The sequence below is a fragment of the Diabrotica undecimpunctata genome, chromosome 3 (genome assembly GCF_040954645.1).
Source record: "Diabrotica undecimpunctata isolate CICGRU chromosome 3, icDiaUnde3, whole genome shotgun sequence".
In the NCBI taxonomy this organism is placed as follows: domain Eukaryota; kingdom Metazoa; phylum Arthropoda; class Insecta; order Coleoptera; family Chrysomelidae; genus Diabrotica; species Diabrotica undecimpunctata.
In genome coordinates, this window is record NC_092805.1 from 16,476,244 (window position 1) to 16,489,197 (window position 12,954).

The 12,954-nt window shown below is 31.8% G+C and overlaps 1 protein-coding gene across 1 annotated transcript in view; it reads right to left on the bottom strand.

Moving 5' to 3' along the window:
• The window catches only part of Taf2 (TATA-box binding protein associated factor 2), a 36,738-nt gene that overhangs the window by 16,295 nt on the left and 7,489 nt on the right, over nucleotides 1-12,954 (bottom strand). Inside the window, exons 7-8 of the mRNA XM_072525343.1 lie at nucleotides 12,636-12,835; nucleotides 5,480-5,688 (exon numbers count right to left, since the gene is read on the bottom strand). Coding sequence (XP_072381444.1) covers nucleotides 5,480-5,688; nucleotides 12,636-12,835 — 409 coding nt within the window. The remainder of the gene's footprint in view (nucleotides 1-5,479; nucleotides 5,689-12,635; nucleotides 12,836-12,954) is intronic.

Here is a 12,954-nt window from a genome sequence, read left to right on the forward strand (position 1 = left end):
CTAAAAATATTACAATATTTATACAATATAAATAAGTCCGTTAATTTTCAATGTGATGGAATCGCAAAAAAGTTCAGAAAAGAAAATAATACAATACGAGAGAAAATAATCTAGATAATAATGATACGACACTCCGACTTCTTAATAATAAAAGAATAGAACAAGTGATGAAAGTGAAATATTCGTAACCAAATTTTCTACTAACGGAAAAGTAAAGAAAAAAATGCGAGAGCATGTGAATAAAAAAAAAGAGACCAGCAGAATGTATAAGCGAGACCTCATGTACAAACAAATACCCTACAACAAAAACCTAGAAGACACAAAACTATAACCAAACAAAGATTAAAGGAGACAGTGGGAATGGAAATCCTACAAAAGATAAGAAACCAAACGCTGAAAGACAGAAAAAAGACAAAAAACAAGATGTGAGATAGAAGAAGTAAGCAAGTGAATCAATAATAGGATGTGCTATACACAGTGAACTAAACTACTATGAAGTAAGCTCAGGGCACTGGATACACTTGACTCGAGGGCACCGTTGCCGGTGACGGGCGGAGTCGTTTAAGTTTAAGGAGGTGAGAAACATACAAAAGAGATACACCGAACAACAACAAAAATTAATGTTTAGTTAATCCATTTCACCTTTAATCATGATTAAAATAGAGAAGGCACAAAAAACTATATCAAATAATATTAATAATGAAAGTATTAAAAAGATTTTAAATATTAAGTGCTACATCATAATTAAATCCAGTCTCTTTAGATGGGTAATTAGATTTCCTTAAAATGAATGTAACATAGACCTCGATCGATACAAATTACAAATTGGGATTGTGAGCTTCGGTCCTCATTGGGATAAGGAACGCTGGCCCAAATTGGGATCTAGGGTCTCGGTCCAAAGGCTATAGCGGGATAAGATGGTCAAAATTGCACCATGATCGATTCAGTTTTGTCTCTAGCCATTCGAAAGGACATAATTAAAAACTCACTCAGTTAAATTTTCAAGTCCCTAGGTGCCTCTGGGGGTTCGCTATGGGAAAAAACGTATTTAAAAAAAAAAATTTTTAGACGCTGTATTGCTGTAAAAAATCTGAAAAAATTCATGAAAGCGTATTTTAATAATACAAAACTGCCCGATTTTTTCAGATTTTTAGATTGAAAATTGAGCCCAGGAAAAATATTTGAAATTTTCAGTGATATTTTAGGTTATGTCGGAAATTTTTGGCCAACTTTAAAACAATGTTTTTTTATGGGTTTTTTTCCCGTTCTTTCGAATGGCATAGGTATTATTATTATTTTCAACGTGGAAAATGCCTAAAAATCGAAAAAAACTGCTTTTTTGGCATTTTTCTGAAGTTTTTGACTCATAACCTCAACAACATATACATAAATTAATGATAATTCATATTTTTATATATATTCTTATCTTTACAATCAAAATAAGCTATTAAAACTATTATTTTTTTCCTACAGCATGCTCCAAAAACAGAAAAACCCCGTTTTTTCGTCGTTGTTTTTAAGCTTTCGCTATATAACCTCTAAATTCAGTGTATAAATGAATGATAATTTACATTTACATTTACATGTATCTTTTCCTCTACAATCAAAATCAGCTATTCAATGCATTAGTTTTATCTCACAACATTCTCAAAAACCGAAAAACCCGTTTTCTCCATGTTTTTACTACATAACCTCAAAAGACTTATTACAGCTGATCGTACGCAGGAAAACAAAATATTTTTTTAGATATTTAGAGGAATAGAAAATTCATATATTTACTAATTAACAATCTATATTTACAATATTCTATTTAATCTAGATACATTGAATAACAGGGTAATTACATTTTATTAATCTTTCTCACTATCCTCGTCGATTACCGGATCAATCTCCGTTTCACCAAATATTTCTGAAAAAAAATTTAGCTGCTCTAATAATGTCCGATTTGTACCTTAGCAGCAACACGTGAGCAGAATCCAACAGTTCTCAATCCATTAGCACAATCGCACGAGTGACGTAAAATCAAAATTTTTTTTTGATATGTCTGGATTGTATCAAAACCTTGATAATATTCGGTTTCATTCGGATGTATTCTAAATTAATTTCGTTTCTATCGTTCAATAACTCAACAATAACAATAACGTAGCTAGGTAACATACAGCTTGACCTAACTAGTACGTACCCGAAAAGAATATTTTGAGATCTCTCTCTGTCATCTCTGGAAAATCAAGAATTTCTCGCGATGTTATCTTTCTAAAAACTTTAAAAAAATACCAAAAAAAGCAGTTTTTTTTCGATTTTTAGGCATTTTCGACGTTGAAAATGATAATAATACCTATGCCATTCGAAAGAACGGGAAAAACCCATAAAAAAACATTGTTTTAAAGTTGGCCAAAAATTTCCGACATAACCTAAAATATCACTGAAAGGTTCAAATATTTTTCCTGGGCTTAATTTTCAAGCTAAAAATTTGAAAAATACGCTTTCATGAATTTCTTCAGATTTTTTGCAGCAATACAGCGTCTAAAATTTTTTTTTTTTTTTTAAATACGTTTTTTCCTATAGCGAACCCCCGAAATAATTTGATCCTGGAAAACTTTTGTCATTTTAAAATTTAACAAAGAGTTTTCGGCAGATCAAATGGCGGGGATTTGTTATGATATGTAAAATCGAGAAAAATATTGGGTTGATTAAAATATTTCAAAGTTCAAAAACATTAAAATATTTCAGATAAGTAGGATAATAAACAACAAACATTTCGAAGAAGGAAAGTTATTAAATTCTTGGATTTCCTGTACTAAACAAAATGTAAGCTATACATAAATTATTTCTTTGTTATACTTGAGTGACCCGCATAATTTTAAGTGAAATCCAAAGACAATAGAAGGGATTTTAGAAAGAGGTTTTTGTTAGTTTTTAAGAATTATAGAAAAATATTATTTGTAAATAAGTTTTAGGAAATTTATAATTATAGGTAAAAATTTGTTTGTTATCGAAATGAAAAAATGGGGGAATTGTGACGAGTTTTGATTGGCGGAGATTGAAAAAGGTGGGATAGGTATGTAGGAGTGAGAGTTTGGCTAGATTTAGGAGAGAAAAAAGGTAGGCAGTTGGTTTTCCAAGTCTGTAAGACGAACAGTGATTGTTCTCTGGTGGTTCTCAAGAAGTAGCAAGCAGTAGTGTTGAATGTTAGTGAGTTTTTGTGGAGTTAGTGTATCTGACAGAAGCTGAAGCAGCAAAATATTGTAAGTCATATTTTCCTACTTATATTCCAAGAGTCACTATTCAGGCCAACGAGAGATTCAGTTTATCGTAAAGAGAAGATATTCCAAGAGTCATTTTTCACTCGGGCCAACGAGAGATTCAGTTTATCGAGAGGAGAAAGGCTATCATAATTTGAATGATTGTTGCTTTTGAAGGAGATCATTAAGCACGATATACTTGCAACAATCTGATGTAAGATTGCTGATTACATAGGGAGCGGTTGAGAGGAGATAATACAGTCTACAAGGAACAAGGATTTGGACCACTCATCATCAGAGAGAGATATTTTTGTTTTCTGCAGTTTTTTCTTTTATTGATAACACAATTTTTACACGTAATTTAGAAAGGATATAAATATTTTGATTAGGAGAGTTAGAATAGTTTGGGATTTTGAGATTTCAATTAATATTGTTTGTACCATTAATTTTGATTGTTCACGTACGGAGAACAAAATTTTGAGAATCCTTATATGAGATTTGTTTATTGAAAACTTTTGAGTGTGAATTATTTCATTATGTTTATTTCAATATATAGTGTTAGATCATATGTGTTTTTTATTATTCCGGTATTCTCTGGACCTTACCTTTCACATGTAATAGCATAGATATTGAAGCACGAATTTAACCCTGAGATAAAAGAATTAAAAATTGTGATAGAGTCATAATCATATCATTTAAATAATTTTAATTAATCAAAAAAATTAATTAGCTAATTATTGCTTGGCGCACCAAGACTTTAAATATCACAATAATATATACAAGGATTTCCACAGTTTTCACTGTATTCCTTCACTCAACCGTTTTCTCCAATTTTTCCTGTTTAGCCAGTCCCCTTCCTGTAGGTTTCTTCTACTCATTGCTTCGTCCACCTCATCTCTGAAAGATCTTCGGGGTCTGCCTCTCTTTCTTCTTCCTATCGGGCTCCACTTTGTTATTCTATTTATCCACCGATTTTGGTCTGCTCTTCTGACATGTCCGTACCAGGTTAACCTCTTCTGTTCGATGTAGTCTATTATGTCGGAGTTCATGCCCATTCTCCTCTTAATCTCCATGTTATTTATCCTATCTCTTCTTGTTACTCTGCAGCTTCTCCTTAGAAATTCCATCTCTGTTGCTCTTATTTTGTTTTTGGTTTTCTTATTTATTGTCCAATTTTCACACCCTAAGTGAGGATACTTCTTGTCATGGTATTATATATTTTTTTCTTTGTTTTCATGCTGATGTTCTTATCCCATAGTACCGGGTTCAATTTTCGTATGCAGTCTCTTGTTTGTCCTAGTCTATTTTTAATATCTTCCTCCGTTGTTCCTTTGTTTGATATTATGAAACCTAAATACTTATACTTGTCTGTTCCTTTGATTTGTTTACCTTCGTCTATTTCCAGCTGTTTTATTTTGTGTATTCTCCGTTGTTAGGTATTCAGTTTTCTTTAGGTTTATTTCCATCCCATTCTTTGTATATTCCTGCTCCAGTTTTCTCATCATATATATTATTGTAACGAATGGTAACAATTAGATTCGGATCGGCGAGATATGTCAGAGAAGAAAATGCCACTGAACCTCTAAAAATCATACACAACACATAGCACAAAAAAGATGCATAAAAGTTTACCACTTTTACCCCCCGGGCTTCCCCCTAAAACCACCCCTCGTAGGGATGAAACGGAAAAAATCGATTTAACAAGAATCTGTACGTGGTAGAAAAAAAATGTTTCAAATAAAAAATGTAGCTGAGATAATTTTGAACAAAAATGTTTATTATCACTTTTTGTGTAGAATAAACCGTTTTCTCAGAAACAACGCTTGAAGCGACCGGCGATTTTGAATATCAATTACGCGCGAAATCAATGTTAAATAAAATTTGTATCAACTCGACGGAAAAAATTAGATACCTTTTGATCAGAGTGTCCTATCGACAAAAATCAAAATGCGTTTTAAAGGTGGAGAGTGCAGATTTCGTATGCAATATTTGAATTTTACCGCAAATGAACTCAGTTCGTTGTTTCTAAGAGAACGGTTCATTCTACATAAAAAATGCTAATTAACATATTTGTTCAAAATGATCTGACCTATATTTTTTATTAGAAACATTTTTTGTATGGCGTACAGATTCTTTATAAATCGATTTTTTTCCATTTTCCCTCCTACGTGGGGGGATTTAGCTTTTTTGGGGTCCCAAAGTTGACCTTCTCGGCAAAATTCAGCAACATATCTTACCTTTTTCTATTAAAAACTGATGTCAAATGGAATTTCGCATGTCCTCCAGTTCTGACCCACTGATCAATGAAGACGGCCATATCCTTACCAGTGACAGTAAATATCGCTTTAGTAAATACATTTGTACTGATCAGCATATGGCCCCAGAGTCCACTTCCTATCTTCTGTTGAGCAGCGTTAGTAGCTAAGGACAGTTGCTTATTGAATACCTGAAAATAAAATGCTGCTATAAAATAGCTACACTCTACAATTAAAACCAAATACGACTACTTTCATTTTCTTGGATATACAAAACATAATGCAGAAACTAGGTAGATAATAAATTAAATGGTAAGGAGCAAGGATAATACTTGCACGAACGTTTACGAATCGAAATAAAAATTGAATGGGTGAGTTTGAAAAACGTACATGTCCAACATCTGCGTTCCGAGAAATTCAATAATAAACTTTTACCGCTAAAACTATCCAACATAGATTAATTAATATTTAAATGGGAATAAGCCAGAATTAAAGGTTAAAATACATTTATTGACGTTTCAATTTCCACTTCGGAAATCGTTCTCAAAATACAAACATTAGTTTGTATTTTGAGAACGATTTCCGAAGTGGAAATTGAAACGTCAATAAATGTATTTTAACCTTTAATTGTGGCTTATTCCCATTTAAATATTAATTAATTTAAAATGCCACAAGAAAATAGCTTCAGAACAATATCCAACATAGACTACTGACATGCATAGAAAAGCTTTAAATTTCTTAGTTTGCAATGTGTTTTTAATGGTAGTTTTTTAGAAAATAAAATTGACTACCAATGACAGATCAAAAAGGAGGATGAACTTTTATGATTTTTGAACTCAACCCTATACAGGGTGAGTCATGAGGAACTTTACATACTTCTACCATATGTAGAGTCCCTCAGGGAGCATATCATGTGGCCACTAAAAAATGTCAACTCCTCTTCTTTATTAATTAACAGGGTGATTTGTGTAATTGACCATTTATTTCATTTTACTGTAGTGTTTATACGGCTGATTTGATTTTTTTAATTTTTGCATGATACAGTACACTACTATCAAGCATTCGACTGGTATTAGCTAAACTAAAAAATTCCAGGACTGGCTTTGGAAAAATTAATTTAGGGATTCGTATTAAATATTACACCCTGTATAAATTTTTTTTATAATGCAATAAGTGATTTTCAAACTACATAAATAGCCAATCAAAACGACATATGCGACAATGTTGTCGCACTTTTATTAAATTTTTAGTGAACGATCAAATCTTACCAAAAATAGAACAACCATAATGAAGTATCAAATTATAAGGTATTAATTTAAACAAATGTTATAAATTTCAAACATTTTAATTAAAATGAGTTCCTACAACATAATCTAATACGTAGAAAATTAACATCTTTACTGTCACTTTGTATTATCTCTACGATAGAATCAATTGATTTTCAATTTTAAATTTTTACTCATAGATCGTATTGGGGCATTATTTTCGATAAATAATAAATTAAATTGATTAAAAAGTCAAACCTCTTGTATGTGTTAGTTTTTTTTGATTGTAAATGATTAAAATTTTATGTCAAATAATAATACATTGCATCAACTGTACTAAATAAAAATAAATCTAAAAAAGTTTAAAATGAAGGTTGGCGTTGACCGTTTGACGTTTCTTGATATTTTATACCCATTGTCATTATCAATTGTTATTTATGTGTACAAGAATACATATTTCTTCTGTCATATCTACGTTAAGTACATTGTGTTAGTTTTGGTAGAGCTTTTGTTACTTTCGTTCAAAATGCCACATCAGTTTTCGACCACAGAATATGCAGACATAATATTTGTTTATGGATTCTGTAATGGGAATGGTAGGGCTGCTAGTAGAGAATATCGCAGGAGATTTCCTAATCGTCGAACTCCCAGTCATCCAACATTTGGGTCAGTTTTTAATTATTTGCGAGAAAATGGCACTTTTCTTAGTGGAACAACAGAGCGACATGTAGATGAAGCGCAGGAAGATGACATTATGGACGCCGTTACTATGAACCCTACAATAAGCACTAGACAAGTAAGTCGAGAACTCAATGTTACTCAATCAAAAGTAAGTAGAGTCTTACAAAAAAATAATCTATACCCATATCACATTCAAATGGTTCAGCGACTACATGCTGGAGATGAGATCGATAGGTTGGAATTTTGTAGATGGATTAACAATAATCGACCAACGCTATACAGGACACTATTTACAGATGAAGCCCAATTTACCAGAGACGGGATAAATAATTCACGAAATTCACATGTGTGGGCAGAAGAAAATCCCCATGCTATTCGAGAACGTCGTTCTCAGTTAAGGTTTTCGGTTAACGCGTGGATTGGTGTCATAAATAACCAATTAGTAGGTCCTCACTTTTTTGATGGTCCTTTAACAGGGCAGGTCTATTTGAACTTTCTACAAAATATTTTGCCGAATTTGCTTGCCAACGCGAACGTTGCTATCCGAGGGATGTATTTTCAGCATGATGGGGCACCCCCACACTTTTTACTGGTAGTGAGACAACATCTCAATAATGTTTATGGCAACAGGTGGATAGGACGTGCAGGTCCTATTTCGTGGCCTTCAAGATCCCCTGATTTCAATCCCGTTGATTACCATATTTGGGGACGATTGAAGCAACTAGTTTACGCAGTGAATATTAATAACCGACAACAATTAATTGATAGAATTATACATTGTTGTAATACTATTAGAAACAATCCCCAGAGTATCCCTAATTCAATACGTCAATTAACAATTCGGCAACAAAAATGTGTACAGGCTGCAGTGTTCCATTTCGAAAATCTATTTTGAATTATTTTTATTTTGTTACCATTATTGTATCTTTTCCAGTTCTAATTTATGGGTTTATCATAACTATGTACATATTTTTAGTTTTTTTTTAAATTGTTCTTCGTTATTGTTAGTAGTTACTGTTTTTTGTTGTGCAGTGACTCAGTTTATCATTTCAATTAAAATGTTTGAAATTTATAGCATTTGTTTAAATTAATTACCTTATAATTTGATACTTCATTATGGTTGTTCTATTTTTGGTAAGATTTGATCGTTCACTAAAAATTTAATAAAAGTGCGACAACATTGTCGCATATGTCGTTTTCATTGGCTATTTATGTAGTTTGAAAATCACTTATTGCATTTTAAAAAAAATATATATATACAGGGTGTAATATTTAATACGAATCCCTAAATTAATTTTTCCAAAGCCAGTCCTGGATTTTTTTAGTTTAGCTAATACCAGTCGAATGCTTGATAGCAGTGTACTGTATCATGCAAAAATTAAAAAAATCAAATGAGCCGTATAAACACTACAGTAAAATGAAATAAATGGTCAATTACACAAATTACCTTGTTAATTAATAAAGAAGAGGAGTTGACATTTTTTAGTGGCCACATGATATGCTCCCTGAGGGACTCTATATATGGTAGCAGTATGTAAAATTCCTCATGACTCATCCTGTATATGAAAAGAAATAGGTAAACATTTCTTGATTGATTTTTAACATTTATTCAATACATAATATCAAAACTGATATCTCAAATCATTTAATCATCATTTTCAGAGTTTGAAGTTTTCCATGATGTCATGTGGTAATATAATTCCAGTGCTTCGCCTTGGGTATGTCTAAGTCATTACCTTCTTGATGTCCAGGATTTTTTTTCATTAATTGAAACGGGTTCTTTATACGCCTTACTAGTGGGCAGTGGTGGGTTGTTCTTGTGTTCTTTGAGCAATTTAAAAGTGTGGGACTGTAAACCATCTATATAGTCCCACATTTTAACATTTCCCGGATTTGAACTGTAATACATCAACTCCCTATAGTTTTGACACAGCAAATGTTTCTTTATTGGAACCAATACCTCGAGCGCTACACGTTTTTTTTATAGTAATTAGGCCTCCAGTTAAAATCGGTTAATCAGTGTATCGGATTTGCTTTACAGTAAATGGTTACCTTGTTCTGGAAGTCATTAAGTCATCGTATTCTTCTTGAGTATAAATTCGATTATGTTTTCTGAAATTCCGTTTTGCACATCCAAAATCTCGGTCAAAAGGCAAAAACAAATGGCCTCTTATTGGAAAGTAATGATATATTTTGTTAAATCTCTTGGTTGCCTGTAATTCTAAGAGGAAACGAACCATTGTTTAGTTTGGTTTGGGATGTACGATCTCTATTTGTTTAGTTGGTTTAAGTTTAGTTTATTTAGTATTAGAGATCATATTTTTTGTGAAATCCCATATTTCATTAGATGTGCTGCCCAAATACATATATTTATAATGATGAACGGATTCTATGAGTTCTGTGTGCATTCTTTGATTCAATTCATTAGTATACTAAATACATACATCTGGGAAATGGGATTTTAAAAATATATTAAACTAGAAATTTGTTGGGACACAAGATCGATGTTATATAATTTCACTTTAAGAGAACATATAGATCACTACTCGAAAAAAAGGACATTAGAGTCCTACGGAAGAAACCAGCCAACTCAGAAACTCTTGGATATCTCATTCCGATACAGATTTTTAATACAAATTAACATCTCATTCGTATAACCCTTATCTAGTGAGCAGATTGTAACAGTCGTTACTTTTACTACTATTTATATTAAAGTAATTTCAGAGATGTAGTATGGGTTGCCTAACTTTAAGTGTTCATTTGCTCATTAAGTGTGTATTTTTAATAATTTAAGTTGTCACTCTGATCTAATTTGGTAACATTGCGAACCAAAGAGATGACAGGAGATTAGGGGAAGTGGAAATTGGCTCTTCTCGGTTAATTAACTGTGAATTAAAATTCACTTTTGATCGAGAGTTTGAAGTGGTACAAATGTGGTAGTTAGCGAAAGAAAATCCAATTAATGCATAGAATTTCCTTCACTTCAAGAAGTTAAATGTTCTAAGTATAACCATAACAATTTAATTGACGGTGTTTTCGGAAACTCGGGAGGCTGAAGTGAAATTTCTAGCATGGAATTGAGTAGCTATCTGGTAACTATTTTTTTTTTATATTATAAAAACTAACTTTTTGTTCCCACATCCTTAAGGTATTCAGAATGACCTTGGGTCACGAATTCAAGCATAGTATGGCCGCTTACAATCATTCTGGCATGAATCTGATTAAAATTCTGAATTTTCCGTAAATCTCTAACATCTAGTACAATTTCCACAGATATTTTAATGAACATTAGAGTATTTTATCCATATCCTATTATTCAGATTCATTATTCCATATTTTAATATAGTATTTTGTTCAAGGCCATTATATTTTTACTCTATGTGAAGCAAGGTCACGCTACATCCGATTGGATGTGTTTTTTTTTTTCATCTACTATAATTATCTTTTTGCTCCGGTTTCTTATGCTGAAAGAAACTTTCCTCACTTCTTCTTTGATTTCTTTTTATCAATGTTGAGACTAGAAGTAACGGGGAATTGTTTTCAGCCACCTACCATGGAATTATAAACTTCCCTCAGAACATCCGAGGGAGAGTACCACTTCAACTCTATAAGAATCAGGGTCATTGGGACAAGCCAGGGGGTATTGTCTACTCCACCCTCATTTTTTCTCCAGCCTGCACCTAGAGGTAGGGCAGGACAGTAACCATCGGAACTGAGCCAATTAGCACCAGCTCCGTGCTAATTTCGGACCTCAAAGAGGACTTCGCTGGGACACCGAAGCCATTCGGGAGTATCCTTCCAGACAACTGTTTCACCTAGGAGGACAGTTGGTTTTTGCTTCAGAACTATATATATATATATATATATATATATATATATATATATATATATATATCTTGTTTCACCAGTTATAGGTTTTTTTTATAACATATATATATATATATATATATATATATATATATATATATATATATATATATATATATATATATTAATTAATATAACTCCCCTTGGTGTAAGGTATCAGTAAGTTTGAGCTCAAATTCTACCCAGAGATTATCTTCCATTCTTTTTTTGTATTAACCATTTATTTCATTATTAACTTTAATTATTTCATTATTTGTTTACTTAACTAAATTTTTTTTATATTTCATCTTGCGTTATTAACTCTGGTTATTATCCCTTCAGGATAATAGACCGTTTCAATTGTTTAACTTGGCTTGTTCCCATTTATATATTACTTTGTTTATATTTGAATTTAGAGGTGTTTAGCAATATTGTTGGTCATATTGTAGGTAAGTATAATATATTTACTTGGCTATACGTTCTTCCAACGTTAGCATTATTTTGTTTAGGGTTGTTTTTTAACCTAGATGTAGGTTGTACACTCTATATCAGAGTTATTCTGTGTAGTTTTCAACTTTTTGTTATAGTTGTTTTCAACATTTCTGTTAAAATATTATATTGTGAAATTTTCATATACTTTTGGTAACTTAGAGATTGTCAAAATCTAAGAAGTTATATTTAATAAACTTGAATTTGTTTTGCATATAATTTTTTATTAATATTTCCTTACCTTTTTACATTTACAGCATTTTTGTTTATTACATCAACTTTAATTAATATTAGCAGTATACGATACCTGGAAGAGTGACCGTTACTCTTTTTAGAGTAGTATCCCTCTTCTGGCGCCCTCAATTTGTTTTCTTTGTTAATTTTCATTATATCTATTCATTTTTCATATCTTCTTTTCTATCCATCATACATATTTTCCTGATTTACTGTCTTTAAAAGGCATGCAAATTGGCCGTATCCATCCTTGAGTTTCTAGTGGTCATTCTCTTGCCTACATTGCTAGCCTAGCCACATTCCGTTCAATATTTTTTTCATACTTCTTTACTTAATTGTTATCTATTTTACTTCTATCAATTTTATCCCATATATATAGACCACTCTTCTTATACATCTCTCCTCCTACACACCCCAGTTTTTTGCTACAAGATCAAGGAATTTGATGTGTTTACTTCGTGAAACACTTTTTCATAATCAATGAACTACATATAACCATCTTTGACGGAACCCGAACTGTTCATTGCTTAAGTTTTGTTCGCATTTTATGTATATTCATTGGTTTACTTTAACAATAATTTTGCTAGTTATTATAATTATACTAGTATAAAAATATTACTTACTTGAAGGAGTAGTTCCAAACCAATTCTATGTTCCAACATTCTCATTACTAAGAACGCTTTTTTATAAAGAGCATCTATATACATTGACGACATAGTATGCAGATTTCTGATGGAAAAATAGAACTTTTCCTCATTGGTTTTTTGCATTGTTTGCGGTTGATTGGATCCCACTGGCAAAGGTGCTGGGGGTTGGCTAGGATCTAAAAAATAAGAATTATGTTTTGAAAATTGAAAGAGTTCAAAGGAAAAATCAGATAACCCTAGAAGAACATATTTTTCAGGAGAACGCTTTAAAAGTGTAGAAGGTTGTAACATAAAA